Source organism: Muscardinus avellanarius, assembly GCF_963383645.1.
Source record: "Muscardinus avellanarius genome assembly, chromosome: 13".
NCBI lineage: Eukaryota > Metazoa > Chordata > Mammalia > Rodentia > Gliridae > Muscardinus > Muscardinus avellanarius.
The window spans coordinates 26,281,214-26,301,406 of NC_137799.1; the positions used below are offsets into that span (position 1 = coordinate 26,281,214).

The 20,193-nt window shown below is 45.6% G+C and overlaps 1 protein-coding gene across 3 annotated transcripts in view; it reads left to right on the forward strand.

The window, feature by feature from the left end:
- PTPN3 (protein tyrosine phosphatase non-receptor type 3) overlaps positions 1–20,193 on the forward strand; it is a gene marked incomplete at both ends in the record, with an annotated part of 171,735 nt that overhangs the window by 132,590 nt on the left and 18,952 nt on the right. For all 3 annotated transcript variants that reach the window (XM_080708451.1, XM_080708450.1, XM_080708452.1), the window contains 3 exons: positions 1,275–1,331; positions 4,929–5,085; positions 8,008–8,168. In XM_080708451.1, the coding sequence (XP_080564577.1) occupies positions 1,275–1,331; positions 4,929–5,085; positions 8,008–8,168 (375 nt within the window). The remainder of the gene's footprint in view (positions 1–1,274; positions 1,332–4,928; positions 5,086–8,007; positions 8,169–20,193) is intronic.

Here is a 20,193-nt window from a genome sequence, read left to right on the forward strand (position 1 = left end):
AAAATTAAAAAAAAATTAAACCTACTTTAAAGATGAATCCTGAGGCTCACACAGGTGAAGGCATACAGTTGGTCAACAACTGTATTCAGTTGAAATGCATTGCTGAAGCTGATAAGGGAAAGCTATTCGCCAGGCCCAGTGGTGCATGCATGTAATTCCAATACCTGGGAGGTTGAGACAGGAGGGTTGCAGGTTTGAGGCCAGTGTAAGGTCACACTGTGAGCGAGAACCTGTTTAAAAATAATAAGTAAAAATAGGGCTTACATTTATTTTTTCAGTACTGGGGATGAAACCCGGGACATTCTACCTCCAAGCTATACCCCTAGCCTTATTCTTTATTCTTTATTTTGAAACAGGGTCTCACTGAGTTGTAAAGGGCCTCACTAAGTAGCTGAGGCTGTCCACAAACACCGATCTTCCTGTCTCAGTCTCCCAAGTACTGGGATTACAAGTGTGTACCACCACGCCCGGCAGGACTTGTATTTTTAAACATGTTAACAGTAAAGTATTTTAAATAGTAAAAATAGCTCACAGGTAGAAGGTCTCTCCATTTACTACCATAAAAAGGAGAGAGAGCCAGGCTTGGTGGCTTATGCTTGTAATCCCAGTACTTGGGAGGCTGAGACAGGAGGACTACCACATTCAAGGCTAACCTCAGCAACTTATGTAAGAACTTGTCCTAAAATAAAAGTTCAGAGTTGAACTAGATTCGATTTCTGTTACCACAAAAGAAAGAGAGAGAGGGAGAAAAAAAACAGCTATTCTGGATGTATCCACGCACCTCTGGGCACGGTCTCCAAACTCCACCGTAGGCCAGATCCCCCCTGTTTTTGTAAATAGTCATTGGAACAGCCGCACCCATTCGTTTCCAGCTTTGGGATATAATGGCAGAGTCTAGCAGCGGCTTCGGCGGCATCAGACTCCTCTTGCGGCAGAAATCTGGAATATTTCCTCTCTGGCCCTTTATGGAGAAAGCTCACCGGGCTAGAGCCAGTGAGGGCAGCCGCCCTGAGCCGGCCTCACGGACTCAGCGCACAGCCCTTCCTGAGGTTTGTTTTTAGTTCACACAGGATGGAGGATGCAGAGGAGTTCTGGTTAGTCCCTCTCGCAGAGGAGCCAGCAGTGTGGTCCTAGTGGAGTGCCAAGCCCTGGGTTGGGCATAGGTCTAGATTTGAGGGCTAGCTCCCCTGTGCCCAAAGACTCACTTTGCTGGTGTCTGCATGTCTCTGTTGCTATGAACTACTCAAGGTCTTTCCATTTTACACCATTTGCAGGGAGGAGTGGATCAAAAGATGCCTCTCGTGGTCTCCAGGATAAACCCAGAGTCCCCTGTAAGTAAAGAGGCCCCATGTTATTTCCGTGTTTGCTTTCCCCCAGATCTAACAGCTCTCTTTTAGGTCTCTGTCCTGTTTCTTTTTTTTTTTTTTTTTTTTTTTTTTTGGTGGTACTGGGGTTCCTGGAAGCCCTTCTACCTCTGGGCTACACTCCCAGACCTATTTTTACATTTTTATTTGGAAACAGGGTCTCCTAAGCCAGCGCGCGCGGCTGGCTTCGAACCTGCACGATCCTCCTGTCTCCGCCTCCCAAGCGCGGGGATTACAAGCGTGCGCCACCATGCCCGGCTCTGTCCTGTTTCTTTTTCTTTTTTTCTTTTTGCCAGCGACTACGTGTGTGTAAATACACACAGATGGATGGGGTGAAGGGGACTTGTGTTTCTAGGACCTTGCTGCTCTAGGTGGGTGCTGGAGGCACAGCACATGCATAGCCTGGGGCCTTGTTAACCATGCAGAACCACTGGCCCCAGCCTGGGCCTGCTGACCAGACCAGCACATTGTTAAAATATGCTCTTACTGGTGCACTGCAACTATAATTTCCTCCAGATCCCCCCCACTCACCCTTTCTCTCTGTACATGTTAGGGATTACATTGAATCTTATATTGCTTTTGGTAGTTTGGCCATTTTGACAATAGATATTTTGACTGTCCAAGGATATTGGAGGTCTTTCCACCTTCTAAGGTATTCTTCAATTTCTTTGTTTAGCGTTGTATAATTTTCATTGTAGATGTGGAATTTCATTTACCTCCTTAGATCAATTCCTAAATTTTTGTTTTTGAGGCTATTGTAAGTGGAATTGTTTTTCAGATTTCCTTTTTTCATGTATTCCTGGCTGGTATATACAAAAGCTGTTGGTTTTTATAAGTTGATTTTGTTTCCAAAAACTTTACTGAGTTTTTTTTTTTTTTTTTATCATCTCTAGAAGGCTTTTGGTTGAGATTTTTAGATCTTCTAAGCATGGGATTATATCATCTGCAAATAGAGATAACTTGGTTCTTTTTGCATTTGTATCCCTTTAATTTCCATCTTTTGCCTTATTGCTCTGGCTAGAATTTCAAGTACTGTTTTGAGGAGTGATGTTAATGACTATTCTTGTCTTATTACTGATTTTAAAGAAAGTATTTTCAGTTTTTCCTATTTAGTATGATGTCAGCTTTGGGCTTGGCATAAACTGCCTTTATAATGTGAAGATAAACTCCTCCTTTCCCTAATTTCCTCAGTGTTTTTAACATGAATGGGTGCTGGATTTTGTCAAATGCTTTTTGTGCATCTATTGAGATGATTATGTGATTTTTGTCCTTAGTTCTATTTATGTGAGAAATTAAATTTATTGGCTTGCATGCATTGAACCAGCCTTGCACCTTTGGAGTAAAAACAGCTTGGTCGTGGTATCCAGTTTTCTTGATGTGGTGTTGAATGTGAAATGCAACTATTTTATTAAGAAGTTTTGCATCTATGTTCATCAGAGATGTTGACCTCTAATTTTCTTCCCTTTCATCTTTATTCAGTTTTTGTATTTAGGTGATACTGGCTTCATAGAAGTATTCTATTACTTTCTACTTTGTAGAATAATTTGGGGAGCTTTGGGCTTAGTTTCTTTAAAGGTCTCTTAAAATTCATCTACAAATCCATTTCTTTGATGGAAGGCTCTTTATTATATTTCAATCTCTGCTTGTTCTTGATCTGTTTTCTAAAATCCTCTCGGTTCCATTTAAATAGGTTATATGTGTCTAGAAATTTGTCGATTCCTTCTGAGTTTTCCAGTTAATTTGAGTATAAGTTTTTCAAAATAGTTTCTAAAGCTCCTCTGGATTTTCATGCTGCCTATGGTGATATCTCCTTTTTCATCTCCTATATTAGTAATTTGAGTCAATTCTCTCTTCTGGCTCAGGGTTTATCAGTCCTATTTATCTTCTCAAACAACCAGTGTTTTTTAATTGAGTTTTTGTATTATTTTTTAATTTTCTGTTTCATTTATTTATGCTCTGATTTTAATTACTTCCTGCCTTTTACTGGGTTGGGGTTAATTTGTTCTTGGTTTTTCTAGAGCCTTGAACTATATCATTAGATTGTTTATTTGTAATCTTTGTTTTTTTGTTTATGACTCAGTGCTACAAATTTCCCTTTTAAAACTGTCCCAGAGATTTTGGTAAGTTGTGTCTCTATTTCTCTGTTTTCATTTGATTCTAGGATTTCTTAATTTCTCTCTTATTTCTTCTATGATCCCATCTTCATTCAAAAGTATATCGTTCAGTCTCCACATAGTTATATAATTCCTCTGGATCATCTTATTGTTGATTTCTACTTTCAGTCTATTATGACCAGAAAAGATGCAAGGAATTATATCTTTTTTTTTAATTTGCTAATATTGCTTTGTGGCCTAGAATATATTCTATATTTAATATATTTAATATATTAAATATAATATATTATGAGCAGCTAAGAAGATGTGAATTCAGCTATTGTTAGGTGAAGTAGTTTGCAGGTCTCCATTAGCTCCCCCTGATCCATAGCGCAGGTCGTCTGCATTTTGAATGAGACCCTCCAGGGACGTGAGCGCCCGGTACATTTTGTGAAGTATTGCTAAAGAGAGGGAAGCCGAGGCTCGCAGTCGGCTGTTGTGCTTGCTTCCGGCAGGATCCTGGACCAGGCATTCCTTCTTACCAGCAGCATCACCCCAGCCCCAGCTGAGGCCTCCTAAGGAGAGTATTGACTTGTTTTCTTTCCAATTTTTTGTTTGCCGTACTAGTGATGACCACAGATGGATTAGTGCACCCATCACCTTGCAGTTCCCTTGCAGTTGCTGGGGTATTTTTAAGCAGTAGAGCATCAGCACGTCACTGTGCCTCCTAAGAAGGGACCACTTGGGGAGTCCTAATATTGAGTGGTTCTTAAGCTCATCATTTACCTTGTGTAAATGGTTCCTGGTTTTTGGGGATTGAGGAGGTTTTCATTCCTACTCTCTTCTGTTCACTACCTCACTCCATAATGGGTTCTGCCTCTGGTGTTAGGCTGACAAAGGCCTTCTTTTTCACAAGGCAGATTCACACTTCTGGCTGCCAAATCACTTTCTAAAAGTGCATCCAGAAAGCAAAAGATTAAAAATGTCATCATTAGAGCCAGGCGTGGTGGCGCACACCTGTGATCCCTGCGCTTGGGAGGCAGAGACAGGAGGATCACGCAGGTTCGAAGCCAGCCGCGCGCGCTGTCTTGGGAGACCCTATTTCCAAATAAAAATTAGGTCTGGGAGTGTAGCCCGGAGGTAGAAGGGCTTCCAGGAACCCCAGTACCACCAAAAAAAAAAAAAAAAAAAGCCATCATTAGAATAAACAAAGGTTGGCTCCCGTGGAGACATGGCTCCTGCAATCTCCCTCGCCTTGTTCTGAAATGTTTCATAACTTACATTCTGGGCAGCACTTTGAAATCCCACAATCATCCTGGTAGCAGTGGCGGTAAAACTGGTGACAGGGATCCCCGAGGGAGAAGAGGTGAACTCAGTCGCCATCTCAGGTGTCCAGGATCCGAGAGCAGCAGCGATCCTCCCCTTGAGGGTGGTATCATGGTAACGCAGAAACTGGCTTCCCTCCACGCAGGCAGACACCTGCACTCCTAAGCTGAACGAAGGGGATCAGATCGTGCTGATCAACGGCCGGGACATCTCGGAGCACACCCATGACCAGGTGGTGATGTTCATCAAAGCCAGCCGGGAGTCCCACTCGCGGGAGCTGGCCCTGGTGATCAGGAGGAAAGGTAACAGCCACTCGTGGGGGGAGGAGCATCGGGGATACTGCCTTGGCCCAGCAGGTCCACGGTTGGCCCAGCGTGTGGTTTTGAAAATATCGACTAGATGGCCAACATTTGAAAATCAAGAATTTTCACATAACAACCGGAATCTGTGGCTGCTTGCTGGGAAATTGTGGAGATCTCTTCCCGTGGGGCCAGTCCTCTGGAGAGAGGTAGCGCCACCCATCCCTGTATCCAAGGCTCGCGCCCAGATTCCTCCAGCTCCGGCACAGCTCAACCCATCACACTTTTAGCTGCCTGGCCCTCCAGACATCTGCATCTTCAACCTCTCTGGAAGGATTGGGTTACACTTTATTCACGCACATTTGATTTTGTGGGAGAGGCAGCAGGGATAGTAGGGCCGGAGCCTGCCTGTCTTGGTGGTGTCTCACTCTGCCTCCTGCTGGCCGAGGGACCTCGTGCCAGTGCGCTTTGTTTCTTCACATAGAACTTGAGGTTAACTCAGTGCCTTCCTCAGCAGGTTCTTCCAAGGACTAAATGGTGCAGACGCTGGGATGCTCTGGGGGTGTGAAGGTGTTTGAAGGAAGTTCTCTGCTGAGTGTCATTACTCTTAACTCTTGTTGTTCTAAAAGAATAAAACAAGTCCCTTCAGTTTTCCTGCACAACTTTAAATTCTGACAGTAAATGAAGGGTGCACTGCACAGCCCTGGCCTGCACCTCTGCCCCAGCCTCCCACATGCAGACGCAACTCCACGCTCCTGCCCTCTCTTCCCACTAGAACCCCCAGGACCAGGGCCACGCCACCTCCCAGGAGGCCATAAGGGCTCTCTGTATCCCCCACCAACCCCAGCAGCATGCTCGGCACTCAGCATGTGTTCCATGGAGATAGTAGTTGGTGTCTGGGACCCTCTAGGCAAGGACCCTGCTCTGTGCCCATTGCTTCACATCAGCATCCTCTTCCACGCTCATGACTCCTGTAAGATGGGTGTTGTCAGCCCCAAGTGGGAAAATGGGGAAACCAGGTCACGGAGAGGTGAAGGAAGTTGTCCCACTGCCGCAAGCCTGGTAAAGCCATACAGTGGTAGATGAAGGAACTGGTGATGTGCGCGGCCTCCCTCCATCAGACCTGGGTTTGCAGGCCCACTTGAGAGGCTGCCTGTTGGAGGTGAGGAGACCTGGTGTTTATAGACTACAGAGCCAAAAGGCTAGGCACCATGGTTTTCTACTAACTGTAATGGCAAGTTTATTTTTAACATAAACATTTAAGTAAAAGATTAATTGAGCCAAGTGTGGTGGCACATACCTGTAAGCTCAGGTACACAGGAGATACGGCAGGAGCATCACAAGTTCAAGGCCAGCCTAGGCAACTTGGCTATGCCTTGCCGCAAAACTTTAAAAAAGGCTGGGCATATAGCTCACTGGTAGAGCATCCCTGGATTCAGTCCCCAGCACACACACATAAAATACATATACATGTGTGTGGATTAATTTAAAGAAAAGTTATACATCAACACTGGCACAGGGAGTCGTGGATATGACAGATCACATGGTCTAAGGACTGAGCTGTGGTTAGTGAAGAGAGCGAGTCAGATAGATGCAGACTCAGTGCCCGTGACCTGCCCTGTAGTGGGTGGCTTTGGACAAGCAGCGCGCCCTGTCTGAGAGTCCGTTTCTTTCTCTGTGGAATGGAAAGAACAGCAGCAGATGCACAATTGTGGCGATTTAGCCCAACTCTTGGGGAAACTCAAACACCGTTCGTTTCCTCTGCTTCCCTGGCATCTTGGAGGCGACAGGAGCCACTGAAGGCTTTTGAGTGAGGGGATGACTTCCCTTTCTGAGTCAAAAAAGGATATTCAGAAATGATCCTAAAGTGTGTAGTTTTGGAGAAGGGAGAGGGGAGATGAGGCAAGTCAGGGAGAAATATTGTGCATGGTGGGAGAAGAAGGGGCCTAGATTTTTTCCCTATTGAATTCAATATGGAGGGAGAATTTGGACTTCAAGAAGTAGGACTTGCACAAAGGACAAGTAGGACTGCGGTCCTCACTGGAACAGATGGGGCTCTCGGGAGCCACCGAGCCAGGGAGACTGGGACCTCCCCGTGCCCAGGAAATGGCACGTGTGTGTGTGTGTGTGTGTGTGTGTGTGTGTGTGTGTGTGTGTGTGTTACTGATTGAACCCAGGGCCATTCTACCTCTGAGCTAAACCTCCAGCTCTATTTTTTTTTAATATTTATTTATTTTTATTTTTTGCAGTACTGAGGATGGAACCCAGGGGCATTCTAACTCCAAGCTACACCCCCAGCCCTATTTTTTATTCTTTATTTTGAAATGGGGTCTCACTGAGTTGTAAAGGGCCTCACTAAGTAGCTGAGGCTGTCTGCGAACTGCGATCCTCCTATCCTCAGCCTCCCAAATGCACCACCACACCCAGCCCCTATTTTTTTTTTAAACAGGGTGTTGTAAAGTTGCTGAGGCTGGCCTCGAACCTGTAATCCTCCTGTCTCAGCCCTCCAAGTACTAGGTTTATTGGTGTGAGCCACCATGCCAGGCAGGAAGTACCCATTGTAAGGGAATAAATGAAAAGAGTCTGAGAAGGGAGGGTGGGATATAGATTGGCAGAGGAGTAGCGAGGGCACAGAGTGTGCAAATGAGAAAATAGGCCACCTTTAAACACACTCTTTCTCTTTTCCTTCCCTTTGGCAGACAGCATGTGCGTACCGAACATCACCCTTTAGAATTAACCCGAGAGATTAATGTGTCGTTTTATATAATTAGCACACACTGAATCATTCCCCTAGAAGTGGTGTCCAGTGAAAATGATGGCCATGTGCTTGATGGTGTAGTGGGATGCTGTGAGCCACCCGCCGGGCGTCCGGGTGCTCTTGCGGGAAAGCTGATAAGCAGGCATGCTCTGCCTTCTCCCTCCCAGCTGTCCACTCGTTTGCGGAGATCAGATCTGAAGATGAACTGAACCAGCTTTTCCCAGAGGCCATTTTCCCTGTGTGTCCAGAGGGCGGGGACACGTTGGAGGGCTCCATGGACCTGCTAAAGAAAGGCCTGGAAAGCGGGACAGTGCTGATCCAGTTCGAGGTAAGAGGACGCCCGGCCTGACCATCTTGGCCCTGCCACCGCTGGGCAGCAGGGGGCGCAGAGGAGACCCAGACCCCTCAGTCCCGTGGTCAGGAGGACTGTGGGTCACAAACCTCCAACAGCAGAGATGCCGTAGGCCAGCAGGTGAAGCCTGCGTTCCTCCTGGAGCATCAGAGCAGGGAGGCCCAGCAAGCGGGACCAGGACGCGGCCCACCGCTGAACTCCGGCTCACCCTCTGGCTCTAGTAGCATGCCGTAGTCATGGAGAGACGAGTCAGGAGTTGAGGAGGAGGGACTCTGAGCATGTGTAGCTGCCAACACAAAGGCTCAAACTGCAGTGGAAGGAAGTGGAGAGGAGGAGGGAGCGAACCGCCCCAGAGTTGATGGGGAAGCTAGCCCTCGACCCTCACCCAGGTGCCCATGGGAACTGGGGACAGTTAGTGTCAGGCCATGGGACACAGTGTCCTATCCTCTCCAGGCTTTCAGAGCTGCAGAAACCGGAGGCCGGCCCGGCTTCCCCGGGAGGTCTGCATTCTGCAATGCACAAGATTGAGACTGGTGCCAAAGGCACCCACGGAGGCCCTTACAAAACCAGAGGCACAGAGGAAACTCCACTTTTAAGTTCTTTTTAGTGATTGCTTAACCGAATGAAAATAGAACATGTTTATTTAAGGTAAAAGAAAGCAGAGCAGTTCGTGCAATGAAAGAGTAGAAGGAAGAGCACAAAAGAGCATAAGACAGGCCAGTAAAAGGAGCTGCATCTCAGTCAGCCAGAAGGTCTGGGTTCATAAATTAAGGACGAGAGTCCCACAGGGGATTCAGTCACACAAATCACGTTTATTCGGGAAACCAGCTGAAGGAAGAAAATACAGAAGCAAAGTAGGGAGTTTGTCAAATGTACGTGACTGCAGAGTGATTCAGGAAAGTGAGTGACGTGGACATCGAGCAAGAAAGGACACGAGGGGAGAGCCACAGAAGGCTTGTTTTATCGTAGCATAAGGTGTGGAATGTAAAAAGGTATCACAGCAGAAGATACTAAACAGCGGAAGGAAGCAAAACCCTGAGATGCAAATGGAGCCCAGGGGTATTCCCTATTCCCGAGCAATACCCTATTTTTTATTCTTTATTTTGAAACAGGGTCTCACTGAGTTGCAAAGGGCCTCACTAAGTAGCTGAGACTGTCCTTGAACCGAGATCCTCCTGTCTCAGCCTCCCAAATGCTGGGATCACAAGCGTGAGCCACCATGCCCAGCTGGACATCCCTCTTTTAAATCCCCCCAAATCATCAGGGACTTTTAAACTTTTAACTAACCACCTTAATAGGTAATACAAAACAAAAGTTTGTGTTGTGGAAATGAAATTTGGATAAGAGGATCGGAACGCAAACACTCCCCAAAATAACTGAAAAAAGGAGGAGCTGGCAGTCCAGTCACAGACTAGACCAGTCTTACCATTCATTTCATACTGGGGAAGGGGCGGAAGGGGAAGGGCTCCATGGGTCATTCATTCATTCGGCCATTGTGCCTGAGCGACTTACCATGTGCCTAATTCTGGGTCAGGAGCATAATGAGGGAAGAAAGGGATTTCTGGCAGCAAAGAGCTAACAATCTACTTTGGTGTCCTGGGAAGATGTATCATGAGCCCCAGAAACAGCCAGAAACCAAGATTGGGCAAGATTTTATAATATAGAACATATGTTCCATGGCAACTGAAGACAGAAGTTTTCAGGAGATCCTCCAGGGTGAGATGTAGGATTAATAAATGGTGAGATGTAGGATTAAGTGTGGATGGGAGGATGTTCCAGGAAGGTCATGTCCTGAATGCAGACCGGATGAAGCTCCTAGGGTGTCACTCTGCAAAGGAAAGAGGCCTCCCTGGGGTGGACCCCACAGCAAGGAATCCTGGGAGGCATGAGATGTCTGCAGGTGAAGAGGGAAGAGGCCTTCAACCCAGGGAGAAATGTTCCAGTTGATGAGCTATTCCACAAGGGGGTGCTGTGGGCCCTCCTTGAGGAGCAGCTCAAAACCTGGTCCCAAATAGTGCTCCAGAAAGCTGCCTCTGCTCCTGATATGAGTCCCCCATATAATGTTCTTTACAAAATGTTCATCAGCTCATGTGTGTCTGATTTCCACGCCCAGCCAGAAATTCCTCTTTTAAATAATGCTATTTTCTGGGCATGGTGGTACACACTTGTAATCCCAGCATCCAGGAGGCCGAAACGGGATCACAGTTCGCAGCCAGCCTCAGCTATTTAGTGAGGCCCTTTGCAACTCAGTGAGACCCTGTTTCAAAATAAAGAATAAAAAGCCGGGCATGGTGGCACATGCTTGTAATCCCCGCACTTGGGAGGCGGAGACAGGAGGATCTCGCAGGTTCAAAGCCAGCTGCGCTGGCTTAATAAGAGACCCAGTTTCCAAAAATAAAATAGGTCTGGGAGTGTAGCCTGAAGGTAAAAGGGCTTCCAGGAACCCCAGTACCACCAAAAAACAAACAAACAAACAAAATAAAGAATAAAAAAAATAAGGCTGGAGGTGTTGCTCAAAGGTAGAATGCCCCTGGGTTCCACCCCCTTCCCCCCCCCAAAAAAAAATAAATAAAAAATAATAATAATGCCTTTTGCAGAATTCCAAAATACTGAGCAGATGAAAGCAGATCTGCTCCACTAAGGGCTGGTGGCTCCCGGATCCCTGTCTCCTCAGTCATCCCTCCCTGCCTCCCAAGGCGCAGGGCGTCCTGTGAGCACTGGGCGAGGTGCCCTGCACAGCTGTAGGGCAGGGAAAATAACATGGAAGGGAACATTCAGTAAGCACTTCCCATGTGCCCAGGGCAGGGCATCGCTTACATAGTTCTCAAAACATCCCAGTATCTATGCTGTCATTACGCCCATTATAGGTGGAACAGAGTCTCGGACAGATTAAGTGACTCCACCAAGGGCCCAGAGTAAAAAAGAGTGATGGAAACCCAGGCAGGCTAACTCAGGAGCTTGTCGGCTCCTTGGGAAACCATGCGATGTTGTTGGCCTGTGAGGGTTCTTATTAGAATAATAGAACCTCAGGGGTAGAAAAGATCTGGGAGGCTTTTAGCCACACGGAGCCGGTCAGACTTTAAACCCTGGATCTACCTCTCGCTCGCAGCCTTTCACCTGTGTGACCCCTGTTGTCCCATCTGTAAATTGGTAGGTTGTAAGGACAGATGAGATAAATACTTAATGGGTTGTCTGGTGTATGATGAAAAGACCATAAAAAGTGACAGCTATTATTATTTATAAGCAAAGAGATTCCAAGGGCTTGCCCAGTCTGCACTAGACAAAGATCCCAGTCTGGTCACATGGCACAGGGTTTAGAACCGTGGGCTGTCTGACTCCAAAGTCCTAGCCATTGTGGCCACTCCTCCTGCCCCCTCCTCCAGTGACGATGGTGGGTGGACAGCTGAGCTGATGGGAGTGTGCGCTGTGGACAGGAGCAGGAGGAGAGGCTGGCCCACAAAGGTGCCCACATCACCCATTCCATGACACAGAGTCCCCGGCCACACAGCCTGTCCCGCGGGCTGGTTTCCTGTGAGGCTTGCTCTGAAACTTTTTTTTTTTTTTTAATTAAGGGAATTCCCTCATCCCAACCCCCATGGCTTTCAGTAAACAATTACAAATGTGTTCCAGAAAGCATTTGGTCCCAGCTGCAATAAAATCACACTTAATGATAATTAGCATTTCTAAAGAACTTTGAAATCTACCAAGTATGTTTGTTTTTACATATGTTGTTTCAGTTGACTCTTGAGACAGCTCTGTGAAATAGATAGTGGCCACAGTATTAGGGCTTTCCTCGCCTTGTTTCTGAGGCTTGAGCCCAGTGCCTCTCGCATGCTAAACTCCCGCTCCACCACTGAGCCACAGCCCAAGCCCCAAGATTGCACCTTTAGAAATGGAGAGAAAGAAACCAGGCACGGTGGTGCACACTTGTAATTCCAGCATTTGGGAGGCTTAGCTACTTAGTGAGGCCCTTTGCAACTCGTTGAAACCCTGTTTCAAAATAAAGAATAAAAAATCAGGCTGGGGGTGTAACTCGGTGGTAGAATGCCCCTGGATTCCATCCCCAGTACTGCAAAAAAAGAAAGAAGAAAGAAAGCGAGAAAGAGAGGAAGGGAGGGAGGGAAGGAGGAAGGAAGGAAGGAAAGGAAGGAAGGAGGGAGGGAAGGAAGGAGGGGGGGAGGGAGGGGGGAGGGAGGGGTAGAGAGAGAGAGAGAGAAGCTCGGAGAATCTAAGGAACTTGTCCAGTGTCACACACCTAGTTATAGAGCTAGAATTTGTTAAAAATAAAAATCAGAGGCCGGGCGTGGTGGCGCACGCTTGTAATCCCCGCGCTTGGGAGGCGGAGACAGGAGGATCGCGCAGGTTCGAAGCCAGCCGCGCGCGCTGGTTTAGGAGACCCTGTTTCCAAATAAAAATGTAAAAATAGGTCTGGGAGTGTAGCCCGGAGGTAGAAGGGCTTCCAGGAACCCCAGTACCACAAAAAAAAAAATAATAATAATAATAATAAAAATAAAAAAATAAAAATCAGAGAGACACGTGTGGTGGCACACGCTTGTAATCCCAGCACTTTGGAGGCTGACTCAGGAGGATCGCACAGGTTCAAAGCCAGCCTCAGCTACTTAGTGAGGCTCTCAGCAACTTATGAGACCCTGTTTCCAAACAAAGTACAAAATATGTCTGGGAGGATAGCCCGGAGGTAAAAAAAAAAAAAAAAAAAAAAAAAAGCCCCTGGGTTACGCCCCAGTACCACAAAAAAAATAAAAATCAATCCAGGTATAGTAGTAAAGGCCTATAGCCCAAGCTACTCAGGAGCCTGATGCAGGGGGATTGCATCAGCCCAGGAGACCAGCCTGTGAGACCCTGGCTCAAGTCATTCACACTAGCAGACCTTGTCCAGCGACAGCAGGTCACTGTCACCAGGCGTGACACCGCTGTTCACCCAGCCTCCAGTGCAGCCGTTCACACCAGAGCGACACAGCGGCTCGGCGGTATTTGTGACTGGCCTCAACTGCCTCGGCGCTATGCTTTGCTCAGCCCCGGTCAGGTCAGGTGTTCCTCTTCCTTTGGTGTGAAGGAGCAGGCTTGGGCTCAGGCAGGGCCATATCCAATGCCACCTCCAGGATGTGATTGTCCCCAATTGTCCCTGAGCCACAGCCTCCTACCTCTCCCAGAATAACTCCTGGCTTAATCCACACTTCCCTGAGCGGAGGCTCCTCTCTAAAGAAAGGGAAGGATTTGCATTTGCTTCGTGGTTTCCCATAGAAAATCTACATGGTACCGGGCATGATGGCGATGCTTGTAATCCCCGCGCTTGGGAGGCTGAGACAGGAGGATCACACGGGTTCAAAGCCAGCCTCAGCTACTTAGTGAGGCTCCCAGCAACTTAGCAAGACCCTGTTTCCAAATAAAGTATAAAAAAGATCTGGGAGTATAGCCTGGAGGTAGAAAGCCCCAGTACCACCAAAAAAAAAAAAGAAAGAAAAGAAAAGCTACATGGTGATGTTGAGCGAGCTTTGGGAAGCAGCTTCCCAGCCAGCAGAGGAGCCCTGTGTCCATGCCCGCCTCGTAGCCACGCGGTGCACAACATTACCTTCTTACAATATTTGCTCAAACCTTTGAATACTTGTGGAAATCAGTTGATAGACGGTGAGGAACATTGAGAAAATACCAAATTTCCTAGACCGCTGAAGATCACGTATCCCACCCCCTCCTTCAGCATCGTCCATGCATTCATTCATTCATTCATTCATTCACTTATTTTGGTGAAGATTGAACCCACAAGCATCCCACCTCCAAACTATACCCCCCAGCTCTATTTTGTTTTTATTTTGAAATAGGGTCTCACTAAGTTGCTAAGGCTAACTTCAAACCTGTGCTCTTCCTGTCTTAACCTCCCAAGTCCTGGGATTACAGGCATGTGCTACCATGCCAGGAGCATTGTCCGTCTTTACCTGACCTCAAACCATCGCCTTCTCTCTTTGACCCTTGTTCTTCCTCCAATGCCTACATCACCATTAGAGGAACCTACCCATTACTGTCAAAGCAAGGGGCTCACGGGCTCCCGTGGTAATTACAGAATCACATTTAGAAGGACAAAGATAGATGAAAACTGGGTGAGCGGTGTAAATGGACACGTGGATATTGATGAGGGCAGTTTTACCTTCAAGAGGAAAACCTGTCTATAAAAAGAGTGCATTTAAAGGTGTGGTGGCATACCTCTGTAATCCCAGCTATGTAGTAGGCTGAGGCTTGTAAGTTTCAGGCCATCCTGGCACCTTAGCAAGACCCTATCCCCCAAACAGAAAACAAAACAAGGGCATGTATATTAGTGGTAGAGTACCCCTGAGTTTGGTCCTCAGTATTGCCAAAGAAAAGTATGTTTTAAAAAAGGTTTACAGAGCCAGGCATGGTGGCACACACTTATAATCCCAGCATTTGGGAGGCTGAGACAGAAGGATCATGGTCCGCTACTTAGTGAGGACCTCGGCAACTCAGAAACCCTCTTTCAAAATAAAGAATAAAAAATAGGGCTGAGGGTATAGCTCAAAGATAGAATGCCTCTACAAAAGGGTTTTTTTTTTTTTTTTTTTTTTTTTTTTACCTTTTTTTAAGAAAGGAAAACTCCCAATATAATGTGCCTGGGGTAGATGGAGCATTCTAAGATCCTTGGGAGACCCTGTCTGCAGCCTGTGACTTCAAATGCCAGATGCCAGGCACCCCTTAAAGGGCATGCTATCTCAGTTTGTGTATCCATCTCTGGAAGGGACCCTGAAAAAGTACTCAGAGTTCACCAGCAGTAGAATGTACATCTAGGACTGCGTGTTGAAAGTAGCACTATTTAAGGTCTCTTCGTTAGCTTTCTGTCACTGTGATAAAATACCCCGGAAAACCAGTCTAGAGGGAGGAACAATTTATTTGACTCGTGTTTTCAGAGTTTTCCATCCATGTGTGCTCACTCGGCCCCTTTGCTTGGGCCTCATCTTCTAAAGGTGCCGCCATCTCCCAGTAGCCCCACAGGCTGCTGACCAAGCCTCAAGCATCTGAGCCTTTAAGGGACATTTAAGATCCAGACAGTAACAAGGCCCCTCCCCAGATTACCATCAATATTTCAAAGCAGTACATTTGTGTATGGTAGATGAAGGTTCCAGGTACCCTCTAGACAGTGCCCTGGTCCTCTGGCTGGGTCGGTACAAAGGAAAGGGTATACCCCAGTGTGGATGAGCGTCCCGTGAGTAGTGAATGGTCTGTCTACCAGGTACAACCAGGACACAGCCTCTTGGGGCATTTATGGAAGAATGAGTTCCCCTTAATTCCCTGGCACCATGTCTAAGATAGTACAAGTTCTTGCCGGCTTTATTCACTGGTTTGCACCTTTTTATTGAGTACTACTGTGTGCCAGGCATGGTGCTGAGTTTAGTGGGTTTTGGTGGTGAAAAAAACAAGAGTCTTGCCGAGCGTGGTGGCACACGTTTGTAATCCCCTGGCATGGGAGGCAGAGACAGGAAGATCGCACAGGTTCGAAGCCAGCCTCGCTGGTGTAAGAGGCCTTGTTTCCAAAATAATATATATATATATATATATATATATATATATATATATATATATATATATATATAAGTAGGTCTGGGAGTGTAGCCTGGAGGTAGAAGGGTTTCCAGGAACCCCAGTACCACCAAGGGGAAAAAAAAAAAAGAGTCTTGATGCTGTGGAGGTGACAGTTTAGTGGTCCATTCCAGGAGCCAGCAGTGCACATTTGGCCCCAAAGTCATGGCTCTAGAGCTGACTCTGTTCCTGGGTTGTTTCTGTACTTTTACTGGTGCGCTCTAAGTACGCCACAATGTTGACTTGTCATGGTATTGAGGCTACAGAAAAGTTCTGTTCTTGCTCTTGTCTCTCATTCCCTGAGGCCCCACCACTCCCCTTCCCTGTATTTTTCCTGCCTTTTCCCCCTTTTTGGGTCCTTGGCCTTGGAGAAACCAGGGAGAACCCCCTCCCTTGTTGCTGTGCATTAGAGTTCCTTTACTGTGCACGTCTTGCAGGCAAGCAGCTCCTGGTTGGAGCTGGTTGTACCTGAAGCCCTGGCCCCAGGGGCTTGGCTGGACTTTCCAGCTCTGACCAGGGGAGAAGGCGGAGAACACAAGAGCCACCCCAAGGCCTCTCTCTGAGTTTAGGTGGCTCCTGCACAGAAGAAACATTTAACCTTGAAAGCTGTGTTTTCTAGGCCACCCGCCTGTGCCGAGCTGGAGGATGCCAGCTCCTCTGTCAGTTTTTTGTCTTTGGCGGCCAGAGCTAGAGATATCAACACTGTAATTTAAATACCACTGTTCCTTGGCAACACTGAGCTTTTCGTAATTTACCCTTAGTTTCAGAGCTTCTTGGAACTGTACTCTGATAGGATGAGAACAGCACAATTGAGGACATAAGAATTAATATTTTCTTAAAACTGAATGGTTTGGTGATCCTTCATCCTTGTGACCCAGCTTCTCAACCCCCAGTTGCTCCATGTTAGGACAGAACCTAGGGGACCTGCAGCCAGGCGGTCTTGTCTGCCTTACACACCTGCGGCCTGGGAGTAATGGAAGCAAATTGTATTTTTCCCATGAATAGTTCTTTTCAAGGCTTTCTATCAAATTCTGCCCAGTATCTAAAAGCCTTAACACAATCCCCTTCATTCCTGACCCTTCTTAAAAGACATACCTGTTTTTCTACCACATCCCTTTCCATTCTGTCATCCCCTGCCTGGAGGAGGTTTTTTCCACACAGCTGGCTCTGCATCCCATGGGGTCTTGAGAAGAGTCAGTGCATTATGGGGCCCTGGGAGCCAGCACCTCGCACCTGGAGCCCACGCACTGGAGCCCTGTTGTCCTCTGAGTGCTTCATCCCCTTTGAGCATTGACCTTTGCAAGGTAGACACAAACATAAGTGTGTAGACAAGCCTACCAGGAGCCAGAAAATCAGAATTTTGAGTTGTTCACCTAGATTTCTCTAAACATCTTTGTAGTTCATAATTTTATAAATCGGCCAGACATAATAGCACATACCTGTAATCTCAGTACTTGTAAGGCTAAGACAAGAAGATACTGGGTTCATGACCAACCTCAGCACTTAGCAAGGCCCTCAGCAACTTAGTGAGATCCTGTTTCAAAATGAAAAAAATAAAATAGAGCTGGGAGTGTAGCTCAGAGGTAGAACACCCATGATTTCAATCTCCAGTACAAAAGTTTATATATATGCATATATATTGGTTTCTTTGTTTCTTTTTATTTCACTCATTTGAACTTAAAAAACAAACATTCTCATCATCATAATTCAGAAATAGTTGAGTAAAAGCCATAGACTCCTGAGCCCCATTCCATCCATTTTCTTCTTATAATTCACAAATAATTTGGTGTGTATCCATTTATACTTCTTCCAGTATTTATGCAAATATCTACATACATATACAGACATATACATGTGCACATAGGATTATGTGTGTGCACATTATGTATACTCTGTGTGTGCTATTTACAAATGGGATCACTATTGTATATATTATTTAATAACGTGCATCTTTCACTTAAAAATGGATGAATGGATGCCCTTCCAAATCTGTGCTATGACTATGTCATAATTTAAGCCAACACTTTTCCTCCTTGGGAAATATTCAGGCTGTTACCATTTTTTGGTTTTCTGTGAATAAGTATTTTGCTGCAGATAAACTTCTCTGACATGAATCTTTATATATTTCTGTTGGATAAAGCCCAGAGTGTACACATTTTAAAATGTTTTAAAACACTGCAGTAGCACTTTAATTTTAGTGCTTTACAAAGCACTACTACTGGGATACATTTAAATCTTATAATTAAGGCCTTTTGCTAGGTCTCTGCTTATCTGCTAGACTGCACGTTGATTGCATTTACCTTTTTCTTATTAAAAAAAAAAGTACCTCTTTTTACCTCCAAGTTGGATTTACTGATGATGTTACTTAATTGAATTTCCACCACATGCCTTTAACCAGTTAGAACTGAAATGCCATTTAGATAAGTTTGACCCACTCAGATGTCCTACTTCTGCCAGAATCAACCCCAAACCTTCAACAAATAATGAGTTTATTTCTGAAATGAACTCCAAAGTCCGTTAAAGCCTGCAGGTGTTTCCATAGTTGTTCATCAGCTACTTGAGTGTACAGGTGATCCAATTAGCTGAGCCATTTGAGAGTTTGCAAACTCAAAGCATTCAGTAAATGAATTATGACCCCAAATCTCCACATTAATTCTCATCTAGTGAGTTCTGTTTAGTTTTTTTAATAAGAGAAAAACAGACTAACAGAAGCCCATTTATAAAACAATACAGTTTGCAAAAGTATAGGAGTAAAATAATGTTGCGCCTTCTCATTCAAAACACAGAGACACTGGGCGTGGTGGCACAAGTTTGTAATCCCTGTGCTTGGGAGGCTGAGACAGGAGGATCGCACGGGTTCGAAGCCAGCCTCAGCTACTTAGTGAAGATCTCAGCAACTTAGCAAGACCCTGTTTCCAAGTAAAACATATAAAAAAGGTCTGGGAGTATAGCCCGGAGGTAGAAAGCCTCTGAGTTCCACCCCCAGTACCACCCCCCCCAAAAAAAAAAAAGAAATTTCGAAGAGTAAAAAAAGTATTGAGAAGAACCTAATGACAGACTAAAAAGTTAAATTATAGTAAACAAGATTATTGAGCCATGGAAAATCATCTGTATGGAGAATATCTAGTGACATGGAGAAATAGATGCTACATAATACACAGGGGAAAATGGGCTTCAGTGGTGCCAGGCATGATGGCACATGCCTGTAATCCTAGTACTTGGGAGGCTGAGAACAGAGGGTTGCACGTTCGCAGCCAGCCTCAGCAACTTAGCCAGACCCTCAGCAACTCATACCCTGTTTCAAAATAAAAAATAAAATAGGAGCCGGGCGTGGTGGCACACGCCTGTAATCTTCGCGCTTGGGAGGCTGAGACAGGAGGATCACACAGGTTCAAAGCCAGCCTCAGCTACTTAGTGAGGCTCTCAGCAACTTAGTGAGACCCTGCTTCCAAATAAAATATAAAAAAGAGCTGGGAGTATAGTCTGGAGGTAGAAAGCCTCTGGGTTCCGCCCCAGTACCACCATTTAAATAAATAAATAAATAAATAAATAAAATAGGGCTGGAGGTGTAGCTCAGAGGCAGAATGCCAATGGGGTTCAATCCCCAGTTCTACACACACACAAATTCAATGGTGATAAAACTTCATGACTAAATTAGCTTGAGAAATACTTAGCTGATCAAAATTAAATTTGTGCATTCTAAAATTTATCTTACTGGGAGTTTATAGGATATAAGAAATATTTCCCAAACTTTGTAACTTTTTCTGAGGCATGCCTATTACCTTCTTTTTTTTTCTTTTTTTTTTTTTTTTTTTTTTTTTTGGTGGTACTGGGGATGGAACCCAGACTTTTTTTATATTTTATTTGGAAACAGGGTCTCACTAAGTTGCTGAGAGCCTCACTAAGTAGCTGAGGCTGGCTTTGAACCCGTGCGATCCTCCTGTCTCAGCCTCCCAAGCACAGGGATTACAAGCGTGCGCCACCACCTGGCTTCTATTACCTTCTTTTAAGACACTTGGCTTCCACTGAAAATAGTTCAAGAAATGCCAATACAATTTTTATTTTTAAAAAATGTAGCATATGCATGTAATATTTGTGCTTACATACATACTTGGGTACAAATGTATGTATAGAAAAAATAAGCTTGAGAAAATATATGAGTAGAATTGTAAAATTGCTAGCCAGGCATGGTGGCCCATGTTTGTAATCCCAGCATTCAGGAGGCTGAGACCAGAGGATCACGGTTCATGGGCAGCCTCAGCTACTTAGGCCCTCTGCAACTTAGACCTTGTTTCAAAATAAAGAATAAAAAATAGGGTAGGGAGTATAGCTCAGAGGTCAAATGTCCTTGGGTTCCATCCCCAGACTCAAACACACAAAAAAATTGCTAATAATTTCT